Raw genomic sequence first — 25,917 nt, forward strand, 5'->3', positions numbered from 1 at the left:
AAATGGTCTATCTGTTGAATGTGATCACACTGTAATGTTACCAACCTGGCAGAGTTTTAGTATGAGCTGGGGATACATATAAGGGAGCCCTGGTGGTACAGTGGTTAAAGTGCTTGGCTACTAACTGAAAGATTGAAGGTTTGAACCCACCAGCTGCTCTGCAGGAGAAAGATGTGGCAGTCTGCTTCCATAAAGATTGATGGAAACCCTATGGGGCAATTCTACTTTGTCCTGTAGGGTCACTGTGAGTCAGAATCGGTTCAATAACAATAGGTTTGGCTTATAGAAAACTAGTCAAATTAAAAAACAAGGGAATTACTCCAGAGGATATAAAAATGGCAATAAAATCAGTACAGTACATGGGCAATTGTCAACAATATTGATCTAGTCAAAATCACATAAAACCTATTTAAATTAAAATTATGATATAACTATTTGGGGGTGATAAGGAGTAAAGAAGCATATATGTAGCAAGTTCATTTTCCTTAATAAGAGTCACTTCTTTGTCTAATACTCAAAAATTAAGAAATAATAAACTCATTTAGAAAAATGGAAGAAAAAAAACAATGTTTAAACAGTTAAAAGTGGTTGCCTTTTGGGCAGCAAAGAGAAGGGGTGAGGAGTGGTGAGGAAGGAGACTTGTTTTCTTACACAGGCCGTTTTTACTTTTTTAATTTTCAGGCTGTGCATATGGATTTAATTTTTGAAATGTCTTTAAAAAAAAATCTGAGATGAAGAAACAGAGAATGCAGTGTTCACTCATCTGACAAACTTGGGTTACGTGTTGGAGCACCAAGTATACACAGTCCAGGCACTGTCTAACTGCAGGCAATACAACAGTGCCACAGACAGAGGCCTGCAGGAAGAGAGGTGGGGATACAGTGTGGAGAGAAGACTTTAAAATGGGAAAGACATGTACTTGTTCATATGCTAATGTGAAAGGGGTTGTGCTGAGATAAACGATACAGAACCTACCAGCCACTCAGCAGAAGGTAAGATCATCTGCTTCTGTAAAGATTTACAGCCTGGTCACCCTATAGGGCAGTTCTAGTCTGTCTTATAGGATCAAACAGGGATAAATGAAGGCGCGAAGGTCCTAAGAAAGGAAAAGTGGCCGGGACCCACAGCACACTGAGAAGCACTAGCCTCGGGTGGGAGAACAGATATTTCGTTCACAGATACGGGCAGTAAGACACTCAGATGAACGGGGATTCACTGAATTCTGTAGATGGGGGTAGACCTAACTCTATAGAAGTTAAAGGTGATAAAGCTAAATAATCCAACTCTCAGTTGTCTTTAACGTTTAAGGGAATAGTGGTGGTTGGTAAAGGCATCTAAGCAGGTGAAGGCAGCTTTTGACAGATAAAGATTGGAAGTGAGGGTATTCCAGCAAAAGGAACCACAAAGGGAGTTTGGGAAAAAAGTGAGAAATAAAATTTGGTCAAAACACATGGTACTTATGGAGGAATAACTGAAAAAAGAGAAAAGAGCTATTGCAGATAGCATTAACCACAGCAAAGAAGCACATTAATAGAAGGTGCACTTTATTTTGCCTGAATATATCCAAATTTAAAGTGTTGAAAAGCAAAGGTACCACTTTAAGGACTAAGATGTGCCTAACCTAAGCATGGTGTTTTCAATCACTTCATATTCAAGTGAAAGCTGGACAATGAGTAAGGAAGGCCTTTGAGTTATGGTGTTAGTGAAGAACACTGAATATACCATGGACTGCCAGAACGAACAAATTTGTCTTGGATGAAGTACAACCAGAATGCTCCTTAGAATCAAGGATGGAGAGATTTCATCTCACATACTTTGGACATGTTATCAGGAGGGACCAGTCCCTGGAGGAAGGCATCATGTTAAATAAATTAGAAGGTCATCAAAAAAGAGGAAGACCCTCAACAAGATGGACTGACACAGCGACCGCAACAATGAGCTCAAGCACAGCAACAACTGTGAGGATGGTGCAGGACCAGGCAGTGTTTCGTTCTCTTGTACACAGGGTTGCTGTGAGTTAGAATTGACTTGACGGCACCTAACAACAACTTTTAAGAGTAAATCTTGGTCAACAATTACTCTAAAGCAGAGATGAGAAGGTAAGAGGGCAGGGAAACTAGATTACTGGAAATGGAACAACCAGAATGAAAATATTTAGAATACTGACATACTGTGAAAAATGTAAGCAACGTCACTGAACAATTTGTGTAGAAATTATTAAATGGGAACCTAATTTGCTGTTGCTATGAGTTGGAACTGACTCAATGGCAATGGGTTTTTTTTTTTTTAATTTGCTGTGTAAACTCTCACCGAAAATACAATCAAATATTATTTTTAAAAAATACCAAAAAAAGTAAATCTCTAAATTGGATATTTTTTAATTCACGTATTTCAGTTCCAAAATTTTCTAAATATGGCTTCATAAACAACATTAAATACAATGTAGACTAATACTATTTTTAACTCGTTTAGGGAATTTAGCTTTTTTCCCTTTATTAAAATTATACAAACTAAAGGCACAGCTCATCCTATGCTGGATATGCCACACTGCCCTTGCATAGCCAAAACAGTAAAACTTCCAGTCATGCAAATCAGCTGATTTTATAATGTAAAGTTCTAAAAACAAGTCAAAGTAGGAAATGACATCTGAAAATAAAGTGTTCATTTATACGAATGCTTACCTGACCCAACATGACCTGAGTATTTGACAAGGCACCTTCCTGTTTCTATACTCCACAGCAAAGCCGTGTGATCTGGAAGGTTGAAATAAAAAGTAGTAATTTAACCATGACCAATTTTATGGTCTTTTAAATAAAAGAATAAGTATTCTAAAAATGTAAAGTTAAACTACGACTAATATCTCTTGCATCTTTATATGTACTACTGTGTAATTCAGTCGATCAAAACTAAAGTTTCCAAAAAGATCAGAGATGTTGGGGACCTGTCCAAGGTCACATAACTGGCAAATGGGAAAACTGGGACAAGATTTCAAAATTCATTATTATACTGACTTCATCATACTTGAGGCTTAAAATACAGGTCATTTATATAATAGTTTCATTATTTTTGTCTAAGTATTAAATGTTCCAGACATCTTAGAATATTTAAATTCAAATTAATACCATCCAAATCCAGGAACAAATTAATTCTGATATAAATATTCCTTTGGGCCTTTCCTCTTATAGGTACAATTTTAAAAAGTAGATTTTTTTTTTTTAATGAAAATCTGATAAATATGTAAAAAGACCAAACTTAATGATCTGACTGAGACTAGCAGGACCCCAGAGGTCATGGTCCCCAGACCTTCTGTCAGCCCAAGACAGGAACCATTCCCAAAGCCAACTCTTCAGACAGGAATTGGACTGGACCATGAGATAGAAAATGACACTGGTGAGGAGTAAGCTTCTTGGCTCAAGTAGACACATGAGACTATGTGGGCAGCTCCTGTCTAGAGGGGGGATGAAAAGGGACAGGGGGACAGGAGCTGGCTGAATGGACACGGAAACACAGGGTGGTGAGGAAGAGGGTGCTGTCTCATTGGGGGAGAGCAACTAGGCGTATATAAAACAATATATATATAGGAAGCTGTATATACATTTTTATATGAGAGTCTGACTTGATTTGTAAACTCTCACTTAAATCACAATTAAAAAAAAAAAAGAAAATCTGAGAAATAAATGCTAATTATCCGAGTGGAATTTCAGAAATATCAGAAAAGGGTCCTTTTATTCATTTTTCATCATAATTTCCCAAGCTATATGGGGTGCTCATGTAGGAACAAAATTTCATACAAGAGAGGAAACACAAAACAGAAAGAACTTTCTTCCTTACTCTTACTAGTTTATCATTTTCTATTTCCACTTTAAAAACCAGGATCTAATGAGTAACTTCTCACAAGCTAGGAAAATGATTTTCAACAAATACCGGTTTTTAATTTCAGTAATTTTTATCTGAAGGGGTGTTACTTTATGCCACCTCAGATAGCTTTCATAAAATCTACCTTCCTAAAAGTATCTTTAATGAGAAGAAAGGGGTCTCTAACACCCCGTTTCTCTGACTCCCAGAGGTAAGCTCTAGGAGTCTATCCTCCCCTCTGGCTGAGCTCCTTGGACAAAAAACCCCTCTGCCTGAGCTCCTTGGACAGTATGCATTTTTCAACAATAATCGCACTGTCCCTTAGTTGTACTTCACTAGTGGAAAAAATAATTTTTAAATTTTCATATCAAGAAACACTCTTAGCTATGAGTATCAAGAAAACCAATCAGAAAAACTATCTAACTTGTTTTAAAAATATCCCACCTGATGTTTCTAACTGATTCTAACTGATTCTTTCACACAATTAAATTAAATCTAGATAGAACAAGTATTTCCTTACTCCGATATTTAAGGTTGGCTATAATATCACACTCAGCTACAGTATTCAAGACACTGGGCAAAGACAGCCCTAAAGGTCTTCAGTACTAAGCACTGCTGGGTGGACAGACAGCAAAATTCTATTTCTTAGTCTTAGTGATTAATCAAGGGATCATTCTATTACCGGCAACTGAAAGTCAGAAATTTCAACCAGTTATCAAGCAATTATTTTTCAATAAGCTAGTCTGATTAATTTTTCTCTAGTTTAAATCTTTCAAAATTTACCAGCAGATGCAGTTCCCAGCACCACTGGCTGTGTCCTTGCAACACTCACATCCCAGATTCCATCCCTGTGACCAATATACTCCTTCACGAGCTGGCAGACAGCCCTGGATGTTGTAGTCTTAAAGCTGGAAACAATCTAAAATAGTAAAGGGAAGGAATATTTTTAAACAACATACTGAAGTGAATTCTCCTAAGTTAAAAAAGGTAAAACATGTCTTGAAAAATGCATAAATCACAACTAGAACATTCAAAGGACTAAAAGGATACAATCCAAGTGTAAGCAGCAGAACTGAAATGCCTTGTGTAGTAACGGCAGACACATTCTGCTAGAAAGGAGAGAGAAGGAACAGAGACCTGAAGGTTCCAGAGGGCTGCCTCTCTATTTCAGTTTGCTATTATTCAGACAAGCAATGTCTTACTACAGAAGAAAGGTTTATTTGGACGTTTCAAGTCACTGTTTCACAAATCCAAATAGACAAAGTTTCCAAATTTTTGAGAGAGGAAAACAAAAGTAGCTAGCTAGTTAGCTAGGCAAGAAAAATTAAGAAAAGTATATCCCAAACTGTTAACAATAATTATTTTTATTACTGGAGAATGTTTTTTTTTTTTTCCCTGTTATTTGATAATGTACAACAACCACATGTCAATGGGAGGAAAAAAAATCCATGGGGAAGGAATCAAAAAGACGACACTTCTAACAAACGAACAGGTTGGTTCAAAATCATTTATTGAGCACTTGATAGGTGCCAGGCACTGTACTAGATGCAGGAGACACAAGAACAAGACAGAGATTTCTTGCCATTAAGAAGCTTACAGTCTAAGAGAAAACACACATGAAATAACAGTACAATGTGATACATGCAATAGTAAAGGTATTGTCTTGTATCATGATACATACAAAAAACAACTGTGATTTTCTTTTACAAGGAAAAATACCAAGTGAGGAAGAACTAAACAAAAATTTCTTCAGAGTTTTGTTTTTGAATTGTTCTCAGATATGAGCGGCTTTTCAGTAAACCAGAATAATGTACATTATTCAGATTAGGGAAACTATAAAATCAAGTGAAAAAGGAAAGCTGGTGGTATTACACAGCTTATTTAAAACACTAAATAAAGCCCTGAAAATTTATCTAAATGTGTCCTTACTACATTAAAATACAATCCACTGTTACAATTCAGGTATGCATAAATTATCCCACTGATACAGTGAAAGATTAAAACAAAATGGTTGATGAAGATAATGACTCTTTCGTAAGTAATATATAAAAAGTTCCATTTGACTTGGTTTCAATTTAAAAGGAATTATAAAAGAACTTATTCGAACCCATCGTTATCTTTTTTTTTTTTTCCTTTGCAAACTAGTACCTCACTCAACCAAGCAAAATCATCCCTCTAAAATGTGGAAAAGTGCTTTTGGTGGCATCAAGTGCCATTTAGATGTTAATATCACAACACTTAATGCAAAACTCTCCCCTATAATTAAGTTACAATAAATTTCATTTTCCAAGTCTCTCACCATTTCTAATAAATCTTATTATAAGAAATACACTACCATAAGTTAAATTCTTTACCTACTCTATTTTTACGTAAGAACAGACAGCTTTTCATTTGCTATGAGAACGCACTTCAACCACATTTCTGGTTGCATGTGGAAGCAGAAAAGAAGATAATGTGCTGTTTACAGATACTACAACAAATCACTCAACAGAATGTTTCCAAAATTTCCATACACTTTGATCGTCCATTAATTTTAGCTCTTTGTTCTTAAAAACGCTGATTTAGTAAAAATTACATAGAGGTCCAAAGACACAGCCTGAATTATAAGAAACATTCATGAAGAAACACAACAGAATGAAACAAGAAATGAATGCTTATGCCTGCCATCCTAAATTATCATTTTAATTAAAATATAATCTAAAATACTTCTTAATGAAGGCTGTTTTCACAATGAAAGATACCAATGTTTATAAAAATATTACTTTGCAACCATTTTCACAAAATTCTTTAAAGTCATTTGTGTGTTGGACTGTCTTAGCCCCCTTCCGATAGGGCATTAGAAATATGTCACTAGCCGCCCAAGAAGGGGAAAAACTTCTTCTGGGTTTATTTAATATACTTGTCTTCCCACTATCTCACCAAACATGCTACTTGCCTTTCATGGCTCTGAGTCAAAAGGAGGGAAAGTAATGAATCTAGACTGCAGTATTTTTCTTGTATTCATACTTAGCTTTAATACCAAGAATCCATGCTGTAGTACAAATGAGAATATACTGTTACCAAACTACTTCTTCAATTTTCAAATAATGTCTTGTATTTTCATTATTATTTTTTGAAACTGCTACAGGGAGTGCATAAAGCTCATTAGTAATATGCTTCTTATAAATTCAGGTGAATTTCCAGTATCTGAAATGACTGTGGCTTTAAATATCTCCAATACATTTTTTTAAAGCATTCTTGTACATATCTTTACCTTCACCTAGATTTTATTTTTTACTGCTCATAATAAGGGGTAATGTTATATAATCATCTCTTCTCCTTCAGAAATAATCAGAAAGTTTAAAATTTGGAATTGTAAGACCATACATGGCATATATACAACTGCAACTACCAGAATAAGCAATAATACAACAGAAAAAAAAAAGTTAAATGAGGAAGAACATAATCTCACACTTCCTTTAATGAACATTTTTAATGTTAATTTATTCAAATTTTTAAAACTAATAAGCATAAGCTAAATGATATTATGGAAACCCTAGTGGCGTAGTGGTTAAGTGCTATGGCTGCTAACCAAGAGGTCGGCAGTTTGAATCTGCCAGGGGCTCCTTGGAAACTCTATGAGGCAGTTCTACTCTGTCCTCTAGGGTTGCTATGAGTCGGAATCGGCTCGACGGCTGTGGGTTTGGTTTTTTTGGTAAATGATATTATATGACCAAAAGGTATCAAACTAATTAGCAACTTACATTCTAGAGGTTATTCAAAAAAAAAGTAAACAGTAGAAAATACCAGCGATATTCAGGTTTTTTAAAAAATAACAAAGAATTACCAAGGACTTTCAAAGAAGCAGAAATAGCAGAAGTCTGAATTTGCTCTACTAATTGCAGTTAACCTCACTGCAGATGTCACGCTAAATAATTTTAATTTCAAGGGAACAACTGGAAGCAAAATAAAGGTTAACTATTTATGCATCACAGCAAATTCACTAAAAATTTCAACTTTTTTTTTTCAAGTTTAGCAAAAGGAATGTATATTCATTCATAAGGTTAGGTGATATATCTTTTATATATTCAAAATAATCCAGAGATGCATACAAAATCATCTCAAAATGTTACTTCGTAATAGTACTCCATCATAAATAAATTCACAGACACTTAAATCCTTGCCACTTTAAGATGGTAATAAACAGATATTTTAAGAGAAAGCAAAATACCAGGAATGTTCCTGTTTGCCTTAAGAGACACACCTTCATGTCTTGATCATACTCATAAAATTAAGGAAAAGAAGATAACAAACTAAAATGTAACTATAACTCGGAATATAATTTCCATTGTTTTATACATATCTAGTTGCTTTTTCCAAATTCAGAGCCTTTATGTCAAGCCAATTAAAAACAGAAAATGTAGTTTCTCTCTAAAGACAATATTTACTAAGGTATAATGTATCGATTTCATAAATATTAGGGCAGGTTAGTGTTTAAGTGTCCACATACTGTGGTCATTTAACATATTTATGATATTCCTTTTAAAAATTAAAATTTTCCCCAAAACAAGATATTTATCTTTTTCTATTAAATATTTCCAGCTGAAAAATATGCAATTTAAAGTACACATCTACACATCTTAAATACCACATGACTGGCTCAAGAGTAAATACAGATGTGGAACCAAGAGCTAGTGTCTTGCATACCTTGCTAGTAGAAGCTTTGTAAGTGGTCTTTAATTTCTGAGAAAGCTGACTGGTACTATGACTGGCTGTAGAGACAAAGAATTGACAATCAAATACAATCATATACTCAAAGAATCACAGAATTTCCAACCCGGAATGAACATGAGGTAGCAAATCTAATCTCTCATTTACACAGAAAGAAAATGAAACCCAGAAAGGTTAATTTGCCCCGAGTGACATATAGACAATATAGACAATGGAAGTTGAACCAAGAACTCACGCTTCCTGGCTGTTTATTTTTCTATACCGATACATGAATTACCGATTCCAAGTTTTGCTGATACAAAATCTAAAGAATCAGTGTCCTTCATTAAATTCTGAATTATCTCAGTATATAATCTGTGGGACAATCCTCTTATGACCATTCAGCCTTACCTTTTGTTTTGAGTTGGCCCTTACTCAGCTCTGCTCCATCAATTCCTTGTCCTTCAGCAGCCAAACGTTCATTAAGAGTATCAATTTCTCTACGTACTAGGAATAAAAAAAATTTTTCAAAAATGTAAATTATAAGCTTTTTGTTTCAATATACTCACCACTTCTAAAACTTGAGCATATAAAAATGTTACATATCAATGTGTCTAAAACTAGTGTCAAAAAACACGAATCATATTCTAATAAACAAGATCATGGTTCTCAAAAAATACAATCTGTAACAAGTATAAAAAAGGCAAACTCAGTTTTGGACTACATTCTCATCTAAAATACGAGGAATAAAAGAATAAATAAATTTTATTGTTAAAAAGAGAAAAGAGTAAGATAACATTCCAAAAATAAAACTCATCCTACACTGTAGAAGATATTATGTTCTCAAGTTGGGTGGGTGGGGGGGGGGGGTCCTGCATTTCAATATAATTAGTTTCCTTTGTATTTTAGCATAATTTAAGAACATAATTCAGACAGCCTCTGCAATTCAATGAAGAATTTACAGTCTAGTTGAGAATACTACAACTGGGTAAAAAGACATACAATAATAAAATGTAACTATTAATGTATGGCACAGACAAGCACCAAGTGAGGATTCTCAATAACAAAGATTAAAAAGTCAAGGAGAACATAGTGTCTGTCTTAGTCATCTAGTGCTGACATAACAGAAATACCACAAGTGGATGGCTTTAACAAAGGGAAATTTATTCTCTCACAGTTCAGTAGGTTACAAGTCCAAATTCAGGGGACGGCTTTCTGTCTGCCAGCTCTGGAGGAAGATTCCTTGTCCTCAAACTTCCCCTGGTCAAGGAGCTTCTCAGGTGCAGGGATCCTGTGTCCAAAGGATGCGCTCTGCTCCTGGTCCTGCTTTCTTGGTGGTATGAGGTCTCCAACTCTCTGCTTGCTTCTCTTTCCTTTTTATCTCTTGAGAGATAAAAGGCGGTGCAGGCTCCACCCCAGGAAAACTCTCTCTACACTGGATCAGGAATGTGACCTGGGTAAGGGTATTACAATCCCACCCTAATCCTCTTTAACATAAAAATTACAATCACAAAATGGAGGACAACCACACAATACTGGAAATCATAGCCCAACCAAATTGATACACACATTTTTGGGGGACATAACTCAATACATGACACTCCACTCTTTGGCCCCCTAAAAATCACATCCTTGCAGCATGCAAAACATATTCACTCTATCATATCATAACAAAAGCCTTAACTCCAAGTCCAAAATTCCAAAAATTCCTCTTCATCTGTGAAATCTAAAACACAAATTATCTGCTTTCAAAGGTACAATGGCAGAACAAGCACAAGCTAGACATTTCCATTACAAACGGGAGAAAACTGGAGGAAAAGAAGGGATAACAGGCACCAATCAAGTCAGCAGAACACATTACATTAGTCCCCAAGGCTTTGAAAATAATTCTCTGTTCTCTGAGACAATTTATACAACGGCCCTACCCTCCAGACTCTAGGTATTGGCTACACTCTTCAGATTCTCAGTGGAGGCCCCTCAGCCCTGGGCTTCAGCTCTACCTTCCAGCCCACTGAGACAGCAACTCTGCTCCCTCAGCTTTAGGCCACCAGTCTCTTAGTCCATTTGAATGGTGGCTCTACCCTTAGCAACACCAGAGGCCATGGCTCCACCCTTTGAAACCCCAGAGGTCAAGGCCATACGTTTTGAGACTGAGGCAGCTCGGCTTACTGTGTTTCTTGTCTCTTCAGCTTCTGCTTCATGGTTTCTTGGCCTCTCTGCCCTTAGGCCTCACACCCACATTTGCCCTGCTGGGGTTAAGTGTTCCAAAGCTCAGTAGCTCCACTGCTAAGTGCTCAGAGGCACCCCACTCTGACAGGAAGCCTCCTGAGCACAGACACTCAGCCCTCTTGCTCCATGAGTCAGCTCCAGCAGTGTCTCTCAGTGGTCTCCTGATTCTGCTGCTGTGGTTCGCTGCTGCTGCTGTTTCTCACCATCTGTACCTTCTCCAGTGTTAACAGTTCTCCTCACTTCCTTCTGAGTCTTCTATCCATTCACAGGTTCATAACTGCATCCACATTTTAGGTATCTGTTAGAGCAACACCTCACTCCTGGTACCAAAGTCTGTCTTAATCATCTAGTGCTGGTATAACAGAAATAATCACAAGTGGATGGCTTTAACAAAGAGAAATTTATTCTCTCACAGTTTAGGAGGTTACAAGTTCAAATTCAGGGTGTCGGCTCCAGGGAAAAGCTTTCTCTTGTCAGCTCTGGAGGAAGAGTCCTTGTCATCAATCTTCCCCTGGTCAAGGGGCTTCCAAAGGATGTGCTCTGCTCCTAGTGCTGCTTTCTTGGTGGTATGAGGTCCCCAACTCTCTGCTTGCTTCCCTTTCCTTTTTATCTCTTGAGAGGTAAAAGGTGGTGCCGGCCACACCCCAGGGAAATTCCCTTTCCATTGGATCAGGAATGTGACCTGGGTAAGGATGTTACAATCCCGCCCTAATCCTTTAACATAAAATTACAATCACAAAATTAAGGACAACCACACAATACTGGAAATCATGGCCCTGCCAAATTGATACACACATTTTTGGGGGGACATAATTCAATCCATGACAACACCCTAGACAGATGCTTCACACCATCCCTCTGCAGCAAAGACCTGAAAAACTAAGTAAAACAGATAGAAATGTCAATCCTAGAATCCTAAGCATCAAATGAAGAGATAAAGAATTAGATCAAACACCTAATGTAAAAAGAAACCAAAGGAAAACAAGAACAAGGAGAGATATGGAGTGGAGGTCCCCTGCCAACTAACATGGCACAGCGTCACCATCTTGGAACACCATCAGCAACGACCCTGGACAGGGAGTATAGGAAGGCAACTTCACAGAGCACCCAGTAACCAGAGAAAACACACTTTCTCACCCCTCATACTTCTGGTGAGTAGAAGCAAGAATACCTCAATCCCAGGAGCCCCCGCTGCCAGAGTCCAAAAACGAGACTCCCCTGGGTCTGCCCTGCCCCCAACTGCCGCACAGCTGTTCTTCCCCCCTCTTCCTTTCCTTTTTTTTCTTTGCTCTTTCTTCCTTTTCTTTCTCCCTCCTACCAAATCCCATATGCCACCACCTGCCCCATCCTGCCAATCCCTGACACACCACCATGGCTACAGAATCACTGGCCCACCACTGCCCTGGGTCCCAACCTTTCTGCTGGCCCCTGTAGCAATGCTACAGCTAGCGTGTCGCTGGCGCCCAGGCCTGCCGTAGCAGTGGGCCTGCACCTCCTAGAGCTCAACCAGGAGCTGAATGGTATGAAGCGAGCCTGTACCACACGCCATCCGACACCTTCACCCATCTGGCAAGGGGCTGTGAATGCTCCCACACCGCTGGACCAACATCAGAAGACAGATAGCGCCTACCCATTCCACGCTCAGCCACCTCGCCAAAGAGGTGTACAGTGCCCACCCAGAAAAGGTGGTGAGAGCTATCGTGCCCACAGACAAGCAAGCAGTAAAGCATGCATGGCCAACCCACCTTGACATAACAAAAGAGCAGGACAAAACAAATGAAAATACAGTCAATAAATAAAGAAAACAATACCTGAATATCTTGGAGAAAGCAGACAATATCAAAACATATAAAAAAGCAGAATGAGATCAAGTGGCCAAAATAAAGAATCAGACAACTTTCTGGTAGAAGAAAAGGCAGTGGAACTACCTGATATGGGATTCAAAAGACTAATACGTAGAGCTCTTCAGAAGATTAGGAAAGAGATCAAGGAAAAAACAGACAAAAGCAAAGAAAAAATTGACAAAATCATGGAAAACACAGAAATAGAAGAATTCAGGAAAATAATACAAAAACAAAATATCAAAACAAATATACGATTAGAAATAGTACAAAACATCAACTAAAAATCCAAAAGATGAATAAGAAAATTTCAGAAATGGACAACTCAATAGAAGGTTTTAGGAACAAATGTGAAACAACGGAAGACAGAATTTGTGAAATTAAAAACAAATCCATGGACACTACTTTGAGATAAGAATGAAGAAAACCTAAGAATTATGTGGGACACAATCAAAAGCAAATATTGGCGTGTGATCAGAGTTTCAGAACAGGGGGAGAAAATGGAAAAAAGAGGGAAGACTGTTGAAGATTTGGTGGCAGAAAACTTCCAATATCATGAAAGATGTTCCAAGAGCTCAACAAACCCCATATAGGATAGACCCCAAAAGAAAATCACCAAGACATATTAAAATCACACTTGACAAAACCAAAGACAAAGAAAAGTATCCTGACAGCAGCTCAAGAAAATGGAAAAGTCACTTACAAAGGGGAAACAATAAAACTAAGCTCTGATTATTCAGCAGAAACTATTTAGGCAAGAAGGCAATGTGATGATATATATAAAACCTTGAAAGACGAACACTGCTAACCAAGAATAACTTATTCTGCAAAACTCTCTCTCGAATACAATGGTGAAATTAGGACATTTTCAGATAAACAGGAACTAAAGAAATTTGTAAAAACCAAATCAAACAAACAAGAAATATTAAAGGGAGTCCTAACATCAGACAACAACTAGAGCCTAGGATACAGAACAGCATCAGCCAGATACCAACCTAGGGAAAGAACTCTCAGTAATAAAACAAAGCTAAAAGACTTAAAACATGGCAACAGAGACATCAATTTGTAAATGACGACAACATCAAAGCAATAAAGGGGGACTGAACAGTGTAGATATAGAACTTTCAAACAAAGAGGAATTCATCAAGGCAATATCAAGTAATAAAAGGCTGGTTCAAACTTAGGAAGATAAGGGTAAATTTCAAGGTAACCAAATAAAGTCAACAAACCTACTCATCAAAATAAAAAAAAGAAAAACATAAAGACTCGGTAAACACGAAAACTATAATAACAAAAGAAAATCCACAAACAAAAGGAACTTAACACAGGAAAGTAAAAGAAAATGCCAGAGCCATAAAAAAAAAAAGCAACATTATGACACGCTATGACAGCAATAAACTCATACTTATCGATAATCACACAGAACTTAAAGGCTTAAATGCATCTGTAAAGAGAGCAAGAGTGGCAGAATGTATAAAGAAAAAAACAATGCATCTATATGCTGTCTAAAAGAGACACACCTTAGACACAGAGACACAAATATATTAAACATCAAAAGATGGAAAAAATACATAGAAATCAAATAGTAACCAAGAAGGAGCAGGAGCGGCAATGTTAATCAGAGATAAAACTGGTTTTAAGGCAAAATCCATCATAAAAGACCAGGAAGGACATTGTATGATGATTAAAGGGACAGTCCACCAAGAAAACATAACTGTAGTAAGTATCTCTGCACGCAACAACAGGGCTCCAAAGTACCTAAAACAAATTCTAACAGCAGTGAAAAGATAAATAGTTACACAATAGTTGTACGAGACTTCAACACACCACTCTCGGTAAAGAATGTATCTAGAAATAAACTCAACGAAGATTCGTTAGATCTAAAGGCCACAATCAACCAACTTGACCTCAAAGACAACATATACAGAAGATTCCACCCAAGAGCAGGGAAGTACACATTCTTTTCCCAGTGCATATGGAACACTCCCCTGGACACGCATTTAAAGCCAGAACATTGAAATAATACAAAGCATTCTTTCTGATCACAAAGCCATAAAAGCAGAAATCAAAAACAGGAGGAACAAGGGGAAAAAAAAAAAAGGAAACTGAATAACACTTTGCTTAATAACAACTGGTTAACATAAGAGATCAAAGAGGGAGTCAAAAAATTCCTAGAATCAAATGAGAGTGAAAACACATCATACCAACACCTCTGGAACACAGCAAAGACAGCACTTAGAGATCAGTTTATAGCAGTAAACGCACACATCAAAAAAGAAGAATGGGCCAAAATCAAAACATTAGCCCTACAACTACAGCAAACGGTAAAAGAACAGCAAAAGAAGCCCGCAGCCATGGGAAGAAAGGAAATAATAAAGATTAGAGCAGAAATAAAGAAAGAGAGAACGGAAAAACAACAGAAAGAATCAACAAGACCAAAAGTTGGCTCTTTGAAACGATCAACAAAATTCACAAACCACTGCCCAAAGTGACAAAACAGTAGAGGAGGCAAAAAATCCAAATAAGAAATGGGGGAACATTACAACAGACCCAAAAGAAGTAAAACGGAGCTTAACAGAACACTATGAAAACCTCTACTCCAACAAATTTGAGAGCCTAGAGGAAATAGATAAATTTCTACAAACACACTACCTACCTAAATTAACAAAATCTGAAATAGAAAATCTGACCAGATCCATAATAAGAGTTCAAAGAGGTAATTAAAAAACTCCCAACAACAAAAAAAGCTCAGCTTGGACAGTTACACTGGAGAATTCCACCAAACATTCAGAGAAGAGCACAAACCAGTACTACTCAAACTATTTCAGAGCATGGAAAAGGAAGGAATGCTCCCCAATTCACTCTATTGAAGCCAGCATAATCCTGATGCCAAACGCAGGCAAAGATACCACATACACACACAAAAAACTACAGATCATTATCTCTGAAGAATACAGGTAGAAAAATTCCAAAATACTAGGGAAAATAATTCAGCATCATATTAAAAAAAAAAAAATCACGAACAAGTGGGATTCACACCAGGTATGAAAGGATGGTTCAACACTAGAAAATTAATGTAATCCACCACTGAAATAAAACAAAAGAATCACAGATCATCTCACAGAAAGGCATCTGATAATGTCCAACACCCATTCCTGATTATAACTCTCAATAAGATAGGAATGGAAGGGACGGGAAATAACACAGTAAAGGGCATCTACACAAAACCAACAGCCAAGATCATTCTCAACAGAGAGAGGCTGAAAGCATTACCCCTGAGAACGGGAACAAGACAAGGATGCCCTTTACCACCACTCCTATTTAACACTGTGCTAGAAGTTCTTCCTAGAGCAATAAGGCAAGAATAAAAGGGCATTCACAATGGAAAGGAAGAAGTAAAACTATCCCTATTTCCAGATGATATGATCCTATATGTAGAGAACCCCAAAGATTCCACAAGAAAACTATTGAAACTAATAGATTCAGCAGACTAGCAGGATACATAATCAACACACAAAAATCAGTTGGATTCCAGTACACCAACAAAGAGCTTTGAAAAGGAAATCAGGAAAACAACACTATTTGTAATAACCCGTAAAAAGATAAAATACTTGGAAATAAATCAAACCAGGAACATAAAACCCTGATAGAAAGAAAGCTACAAACCACTATTGCAAGAAATCAAAAGAGACCTACATAAATGGAAAAACATACCATGCTCATAGATAGGAAGACTCAAGATTGTGAAAAATGTCAATTCTATCCAAAGAGTTCTACAGATACGATGCAATCCCTATCCAAATATCAACAGCATTCTTTAATGAGATGGAAAAACCAATCGCCTACTTCATATGGAAAGGAAAGAGGCCCCAGATAAGCAAAGCATTACTGAAGAAAAGGAAAAAAGTAGGAGGCCTCACACTACTTGATCTCAGAACCTAATAAACAGCCATGGTAGTCAAAACAACCTGGTACTGGTACAACAACAGACACATAGACCAATGAAACAGAATTGAGAACCCAGACGTAAATCCATCTACCGATGGTCAACTGATCTTTGACAAAAGATCAAAGTTCATTAAATGGGGGCAGAAAAAAGTCTTTTTAATAAATGGTGCTGGCAAAACTGAATAGCCACCTGTAAAAAAAAAAGATACAGGACCCATACTTCACACCATACACAAAAACTAACTGAAAATGGATCAAAGACCTAAATATAAAACCTCAAATGCTAGGGGCCCTAATACATGGCATAAATACAATATAAACCGTAACTAACAATGCACTAACACCAGAAGACAAACTAGATAACTGAAAGCTCCTAAAAATTAAACACTTATGCTTATCAAAAGACTTCACCAAATGAGTAAAAAGAGAACCTACAGACTTGGAAAAAAATTTTAGCTATGACATATCCTACAAGAGTCTATTCTCTAAAATCTATAGAATACTTCAACACCTCAACAACAGAAACACAAATAATCCAATTAAAAAATTGGCAAAAGATATGAACAGACATTCAGGCAGCCAAAAGACACACGAGGAAATGCTCTTCATCATTAGCCATTACAGAAATGCAAATCAAACCTAAAATGAGATACCATCTCGCCCCCACATTACTGGCACAAATTAAAGAAACAGAAAACAACAAATGTTGGAGTGGTTGTGGAGAGACTAGAACTCTTATGCACTGCTGGTGGGAATGTGAAACGGTACAGCCACTTTGGAAAACAATATGGCACCTCCTTAAAATGCTAGAAATAGAAATACCATATGATTCAGCAATCCCACTCCTAGAATATATCCTAGAGAAATAAGAGCTGTCAAACGAACAGGCATATATATAACCACGTTCATTGCAGCATTATTCACGATAGCAAGAAGATGGAAACAACCTAAGTGCCAATCAACAGATGAGTGGATAAACAAATTATGGTACATACACACAATGGAATACTATGCAAAGATAAAGAGCAATGATGAATCGTGTAACATCTTACTACATGGATGAATACGGAGGGTATTATACTGAGTGAAATAAGTCAATCACAAAGGAATAAATATTGCATGAGACCAGTATTATAAAAACTTAAGAAAAATTTTACACACACAAAAAAAACAACTTTTGATGGTTAAGGGGGGAGAGGTGGGGAGAGGAAATCACTAACAAGTGTTAACTTTGGTGAGGGGAAGGACTACACACAATTTAGGGAAAGTCAGCACATCTTGACCAAGGCAAAGCCAAAGCAGCTTCCTAGTCCCATCCAAACACCTTGAGGAACCGAGTTACTAAGGCTGAGGACTGGGGGTCATGGACTCAGGGAACATCTAATGTTAATTGGCATAACATAGTTTATAAAGAAAATGTTCTACATTGTACTTTGGTGAGTATCATCTGGGGTCTTAAAAGCTTGCCGGCAGCCCTTTAAGATAGTTCTATTGGTCTCATCTCATCTGAAGCAAAGGAGAATGAAGTAAACCAAGGGCACAAGGGAAATATTAGTCCAAAAGACTAATGGGCCACATGAGCCACAGCCTCCATCAGCCTGAGCACAGAGGAACTAGATGGTGTCCAACTACCACTGACTGCTCTGACAAGGGTCACAACAGACGGTCCTTGACAGAGTGGGATACAACGTAGAACAAAATTCAAATTCAGCAAAAAAGACCAGACTTACTGGTCTGACAGACACTGAAGCAACCCCCAAGACTACTGACCCTGGACACCGTGCTAACTCAGAAGTGAAGCCACTCCCAAGTCCACCTTTCAGCTAAAGATTAGACAGGCCTATAAAACAAATAGTAACACAGGTGAAGAAAGTGCTTCTTAGTTGAATCAAGTATACGAGACCAAACCAGCAATGCCTTCCCCAAAGCGAAGAGGAGAAGGCAGGAAGGGACAGAAAAGTTGGATAAAGGGACATGAGGAATCCAGGGTATAAAGAGAAAGGGGGACTGTGCTGACACATAGGATTTCCACCAATGTCACAAAACAATTTGTTTACAAATTTTTGAATAAGAAACAATTTGTATTCTAACCTTTCACCTCAAGCACAGTAAAATAAAAAAATTAAAGGAAGCTTCTCAAAAATTAATAGGAATTACAGAATTATAGGAGAAAAAAATGGATAAAAACAAAGGTATCAAGTATAAAGAACAGAATGAGCAAAGATAATGGGAAGGGACAAGAAGCTAACCCTGCTGATCACCATCTGTGCCTCGGGCCCTATGTTACAAGCCTACAATATCAACGTTGTTATCCATATCCTAGAGATAAGGAAATACGGACTCAGCAAGGTTAAGTAACTAGTTCAAGGACACAAAGCTAATGAAGTGACAAAGCTGGGACCTGACCTGCACATAAATCTACCCAGCTTTAACGCCTATGTCCTTGCCACTGTACTATGTAGTCTCCCACTATTATAGCAGATCTATCCAGGGTGTAATGAGAAGGCTGGTCTGGGTGAAGAGTCTGAGTGAAAGAACAGAATGAGATAAGGTTAAAAAGACAGGTGAAGGGCAAAAGGCTGTAAATATCATCCAGTCTAAGCAATTTTGTCTATATATCATAAGCAGGAGAAGTTACCAAAACTTTTAAGTAGTCGACGATGTAACTCAAAAGTATCTTCTAACATGAATCATTTTTAACCCTATAATTTCTTGAGCAAACTATGAATTCTTTAAAAATAAGACTTTGGAGCTCAATGGAAACTCAGTAATACTGCAGTTGTTAAAACTCTGATACTTAAAATTACATGCAGTACATGTTGCCTAATTTTTATTTTATACAGAGTTGGAATAGTTTCTCCCTCTATAAATTTTCAAAGTGGACTTGGAAGAGATTCCAATACTAAAACATTAAATTTTACAAAAAGTGAAGTTTAAATGACATAGAATTATATTTTCTTTGCTACTGTTCCAAACACACCACTTAGTTCGAGAATGAAAAATATTTTAATAATGTAAATCCTGTGTGTTATTATTCAATTTTTGGAATCAATTTATAGATAAAGCATGATAGACTTAATTATATTGCATAAGGTCAATTTTATAGGCACAACTCCTATAAAATAACTAACAAAAATTGAAAAGCTACAATCGGAGCAGCAAGAAATAAAAAGGGGTGTGTTTATTTCCTAACATTTCACTGAAGCATTAATACATATGACCTAAAGTTGACAAATCTAAAAATAAAATAACCAGAAGTAAAAGCAAAGAATGAAAAAAACATTTTCCTTTGAAGTGTGGGATGGGGTGGGCAGGTAAGGAAATGATAGAGATGCTTTTTTTTCTTTTTATACTGTTTAGTAAGTTTCGTCTTGTTTTTAAGCATATGTCAGCATTACTTAAAAAAAACTAAAACCAAGTGCTTAATTAACTCAAAATTCTTTTGATTTACCTTTAACAGCAATACTTAGTATTTTAGCATATTTTCAAACTATAATATACAAGAAAAACGTGAATCTAAGTTTTCTCAATTTACAATACACTTGGTGTATAAAAAATTAAAAGGTGAATTTATTTTTTATAAAATCATAATTCACACTGGTAAGTGTAATAGGCGGAAGAATGTTCTCCCAAAAACAGTCCTACCCTGACCAGTGAATATGCTGCCTTACATGGCAAAAGGGACTTTGCAGGTATGATTAAGGACCTTGAGATGGGGGGAGTATCCTGGATTATCCAGATGGGCCCAAACCAATCACATGAGTCCTTATGAGTGGAAAAGGAAAGTAGAGTAGTGGTTCAGCAATGTGCAAAAGGGTAAGAACTCGACCCACTGTTGCTGTCTTTGAAGATGGAGGAAGGGGTCCATGAGCCAAGGAACATGGCAGTCTCTAGATGCTGGAAATGGCCCTCAGCTTACAAACAGCAAGAAAATGAGGACCTCCGTCCTACAATCACAAGGAATTGAATTCTGCCAACAATCCAAATAAGCAGGAAATGGATTTTTCGCTAAAGCCTCCTAGAAAAATTGCAGCTTTTCTTTAGTCCTGTGAGACCCATACCAGACTTCTGCTCTACAAAACCATAAGATGATAAACTTATGTTGTTTTAAGCCACTAGATTTGTTATGGCAGAACAGAAAATACAGTAGCTGCTTATCTACCCACAAATCTGAGTCAAAGATTTCTATGAACAAGTAAAAAATTACAAAAGTATATTCAGAAAGGACATACTTACATTCTAAGTTTTCAATATAAAGGTTCTCAAATTCTCTTTCTATTTGACCAAACAGTTCCAACAGCGTACTACGAACTGAGGAAGGCAGTTTAGAATCCTACAGAAAAGGAAGATTATGTTTACAATAACTTAGGCACCAGCTACCAATATACTTTTTCTCAGGTAAATTATAATTTACCCTAAATTCTTATAAAATTACATATTTTATTTCTTAAACATAAAATGCAAAGAATTTAAGGTTTCAAACTTCTACAGAGAAAAATTATAACCATATTTTATAATTTGGCTAACTAGTGCAATATGGGATTTAAGAATAAATACTTCTTCAAAATAACACAAATTTTTCTTTTCTAAGGAAGGAAATAAGCCTACCCTATTCAAAAATTCCAAGTCTGTAGAGAAGGAAGGCAGCTTCCATAAATAAAATTATATTATAAAGTCTTTAAATTCTATTATATGTTATATAAATGTATTTTAACATGCAATGCAACAAAGGAACCCATGCCTTATAGAGTCCTCATTATGTCTCACTGCTTCAAGCACAACTAAACTGGATATTTCCTGTAACACTACTTAATACCTACAAGATTGAGTTGTGAAGAGGAAAAAAGAAGTATCAGATCAAAATCACTATTAGTTAAAATGAAAACGTGAACATTTAAGCTCCCTAGCTGTGCCACATTCTTCATGGCGGGGCACGTGCTCTCACACCTATAACCTCCAGTTTGCCAAAAGTCAGAGGAGGTTAATGGGGAGAAGAAACATCTCAGCTGAAATTTTAAGTACGATCAAATGAGTTAGCGGCACCAAAATTTTCACAAAACATTTACTTTTCCTGGACACTGCTAATAAATAGGAAATATAGAGTCCGTATTCTATTCTAATCTCAATCGTATTTTGTCCCCCCAAACCATTCAGCATAATTTTCAAAGTTCTCAATATCTCAAAAAATGTTTTAATACTTAACTACTGTCACTGTAATTTTCTAAGTGTCTTTTCAAATTTATACACAGCACAAACTTTCTTATGTTTAGTGAGCTGCAAATTAAAAAAAGATATCCAATGTTTATTATAAATTCATTACCAGATTAACTTCTCACAGAATTTTTAAATAAATCTTATAGGCCAATTAAAAAAAAAAGAACACACACACGGGGTTGTCATGCATCAGAATCAACCCAACAGCAACTTACAACATACACACACACACAGACATACACATATACATAGCGACCCTACAGGACTGAGCAGAACTGCCCCATAGGATTTCCAAGGAGCGCCTGGTAGATTCAAACTGCCAACCTTTTGGTTAGCTGCCGTAGCTCTTAATCACTATCCCATCAGGGTTTCTGAAGAAGAAGAGTTGACGCCTTTGAATTGTGGTGTTGGGAAGAATATTAAATACACCATGGACTACCAAAAGCATGAACAAATCTGTCTTGGAAGAAGTACAACCAGAATGCCCCTTAGAAGCAAGGATGGCGAGACTGGGTGTTACATACTTTGGACATGTTATCAGGAGGGATCAGTCCCTGGAGAAGGACATCATGCTTGGCAGAGTACAGGGTCAACGGAATAGAGGAAGACCCTTAACAAGGTGGACTGACACAGTGACTGCAACAATGAGCTCAAGCATAACAACGATTTTAAGGATGGAGCAGGACCGGGCAGTGTTTCATTCTGTTGTGCATAGGGTCGCTATGAGTCAGAACCAACTCGACAGCACCTAACAACAACAACAATACACACACACACACACACATATCTATATATATACGTGCACACACATATAGTGGAGCTCTGGTGGCACAGTGGTTAAGAGCTTGGCTACTAACCAAAAGGTGGGCAGTTCAAATCCACCAGCTGCTCGTTGCAAACCCTATGGGGCGGTTCTACTCTGCCCCTCAGGGCCAATATGAGTTGTGGCAACGGCTTTGGTTTGGTTTTTATATACATTTAGGGGCCCTGGTGTCTCCGTGGTTGAAGCACTTAGCTGCTAACTGAATGGTTGGCACTGCGAACCTACCAGCTGCTCCATGGGAGAAAACTGTGGCAGTCTGCTTCTGTAAAGACTCACAGCCTTGGAAATCTATGGGGCAGTTCTGCTCTGTCCCATAGGGTTGTTCTGAGTTAGAATTAACTAGATGGCAGCGCGTTTGGTTTGTGTGTGTGCATGTGTGTATATCTGTGCGTGTATGTGTGCACGTGGCAGTCTCTAGAAACTATATATATACATATAAATATATGTATATAAATGTATATATAAGTATATACACAAATATATATATACACACACATATATATATGGAAACCCTGGTGGCGTAGTGGTTAAGTGCTACAGCTGCTAACCAAAGGGTCAGCAGTTCAAATCCACCAGGTGCTCCTTGGAAACTCTACGGGACAGTTCTGCTCTGTCCTATAGGGTCACTATGAGTAGGAATCAACTCGACGGCACTGGGTTTGGTTTGGTTTATATATATATATATACACACACACATTATACATACCCAGTACCCTATATAAATATACATATATATATATATATATATATATACACCCACTGGTATTACTGATTGCTTCTAGATTCAATTTTTTTTAAAAAAATTCAATCTAGAAGCAATCAGTAATACAGGCTTCCCAATTTTCCTCTAATGTGCCAATGTAGAAACATGAAGAAAAAAAACAGACACTTAAACATGAAAATTGAAACTAAACCATTACAGGAGGAAATTCCATTAACTACAATATGTACGGATTTAAAATAAGAATCAAAACAATTTTTTAACATACTCTTTCCTGCCTTGTAGTCTTTGCATATTCTATCCCCTCTCCAGGAAACATTCTTCCCTCACCCCCTCATCTAGTTAATCCTGCCTCATCCTTCTGTTCTCAGCTTAAGTGTCACTTCCTTAGGGAAGCCTTTCTCACCTTCTACACAAGGTCAAATCTGCTCTTACGCTTACCAATTCCCACTCACTTATACCCATGTTTTAAGATCCTTATTATCCAGCAACTAAAATGTTACATTTACTTAGGGAAAACAAAGCTGAGATGTCAGCATTAACCTCACCTTATAAAACAATCAAGAAACTAAATATTAAGTGAAATGAGAACTTTTCCACTAGAGGGCGAGTTGAGCCTAACAGAAATACTTACAAATTGCTTTTCAACCTTTTTAACAGTACTACTTTTTGATGCCATTAAATTTCACAGGCCCTGAAATGATCGCTGTTGAAATTTTAGTACCTCTTGAGAAAACCTGTGACAGAAAAGCTACTAAAAATTCAGTAAAGCTTTTGAATAAGTTTCCAGTTTCTCACACCATACTTAAATACATCTGAAAAACTGCAGTTCATAAATACAGGAAAATTTTTTCAGGCTACAGTCAATGCTTGGTACATACATAGATTCAACAATTCTTTGCATCAATGGACCTCTCTTTACTGCGTTAGTCAACGCTTTCTAAAATACGTCATATTTATGAATGTAAGACATAAAGTTTAAACCCACCAGAACATCTCATCCACAGTAATCTTCACTCTCTCTCTCTCTCTTTTTTTTTTTTTGGACATTGTTCCTCAACAATTGAAAGAGCATTCCTATCTACTTTGTCTAGGAAGTCATCATTCCTACCATTCACTTCAAATCTGTCTGCCGTCAACTACTGTTAATGCTTAGATTCTTCCACTTACACCTACCATGCCAACTGCTTGGACCAAAACACGTGTATCATTGCCTTCTCCCTCTTGCTTCTGAACTAAGGAGAGCCGCTGTCACACTGACCACTCACAGAAACATGCTAACTGATCCAACTGCAAGTAAGTTTATTCATTCAACAAACAAGCATTGTCTAGGAAAAGTTGTCAACACAAAAATGAAGCTGAGAGGATTCTGAATTGTCTTCATAAAGGGTTGCTATGAGTTACAATTACCTACTTGTTTTACATCACAATGGAGAAATGGCACACAAGGCCAAGAAAATAAGAGCGTATTTACCTTATAGGAAAGTTACCTCCAGAATCTGCCAGTAAAGGAGACTGTGAAACTTTCACTATTAGAAATGTAAGTAAATCTAAAAATTAAAGAAACTTTTTTTAGACTGTTTACCTACACTGTTTAATACGGTAGCCACAACCCATGACTATTTAAATTTAAATGCAAATTAATTAAAATAAAATTAAAATTTCAGTTCCTCAGTCACATCAGCCACATTTCATTTGCTCTACAGCCACATGTGGTTAGTGATTACAGTACCATATAGCACATATACAGAATATTCCCATCATCACTGAAGTTCTTTGAGACCATTCTGGTTTAGACATTCACTTTCTAAAGAATATCAAAAATATCTCTGGGAGGCTCCTTAAAACTATTATTTTATTTCCAATATTAAATTAAAATGTAATCATTGTATGAAAAACAGAGACATGTATCTGTTTATTCATTCATTTATTCAATACATAAGAACTGAATTCTAGTTGAATATCTACTATGTGCCAGGAGCTGGGTTTGGTTCTGAATGTATACTACTGCTCTTGTAAAGATTACATCCTAAAGTTCAAAGAGATAAAAAGTTCCTGACATAAAGTTATCTATATGGGTTTCAATAAGATCTAATATTATATGAATCAATTTTTCAGATTTAAGTCTTATTTTCCTATAACATTATAGCTTATGAATTAGTTCCAATTGTGAAAGAACGGTTATAAATTTAATTTATATACATATAATATACACATATGTATATACATACATTAAATATAGTTATAATTTATTTTAATATAACATGTACATTTGTCTAGGCTTTACGATAATGTTTAAAAATTCTAACATTTTCATCATCTATAAAGGAATTCACTAGAAAAAGTATAAGCAAAACTTCATCAACAAAATACTCTTAGAATTAAAGTAACCATCAAATTATTGGAAAGATAATAAAAAACAGTAGATGGCACACTCACTGTAGCAAAGACGGGGACAAAAACTCTTCAGAAAACAAGAGATAATTAAAATTATATAGTGCTCTTCTTGAGATTATCAAAGACAAAAAACCTAAAATTGTATAATCAATTAGCCTGTACAAAGACTAAAAACCAGTCCAAACTGACCCACCACGTTC

General features: G+C 36.7%; 1 protein-coding gene across 2 annotated transcripts in view; it reads right to left on the minus strand.

Annotated features, from left to right (window-relative positions):
* WDR37 (WD repeat domain 37) overlaps positions 1–25,917 on the minus strand; it is a 127,666-nt gene that overhangs the window by 57,767 nt on the left and 43,982 nt on the right. For both annotated transcript variants that reach the window (XM_049881659.1, XM_049881658.1), the window contains exons 3-7: positions 20,799–20,895; positions 8,956–9,051; positions 8,542–8,606; positions 4,639–4,774; positions 2,682–2,753 (exon numbers count right to left, since the gene is read on the minus strand). In XM_049881659.1, coding sequence (XP_049737616.1) covers positions 2,682–2,753; positions 4,639–4,774; positions 8,542–8,606; positions 8,956–9,051; positions 20,799–20,895 — 466 coding nt within the window. The remainder of the gene's footprint in view (positions 1–2,681; positions 2,754–4,638; positions 4,775–8,541; positions 8,607–8,955; positions 9,052–20,798; positions 20,896–25,917) is intronic.

The sequence above is a fragment of the Elephas maximus genome, chromosome 4 (assembly GCF_024166365.1).
Source record: "Elephas maximus indicus isolate mEleMax1 chromosome 4, mEleMax1 primary haplotype, whole genome shotgun sequence".
In the NCBI taxonomy this organism is placed as follows: Eukaryota; Metazoa; Chordata; class Mammalia; order Proboscidea; family Elephantidae; genus Elephas; species Elephas maximus.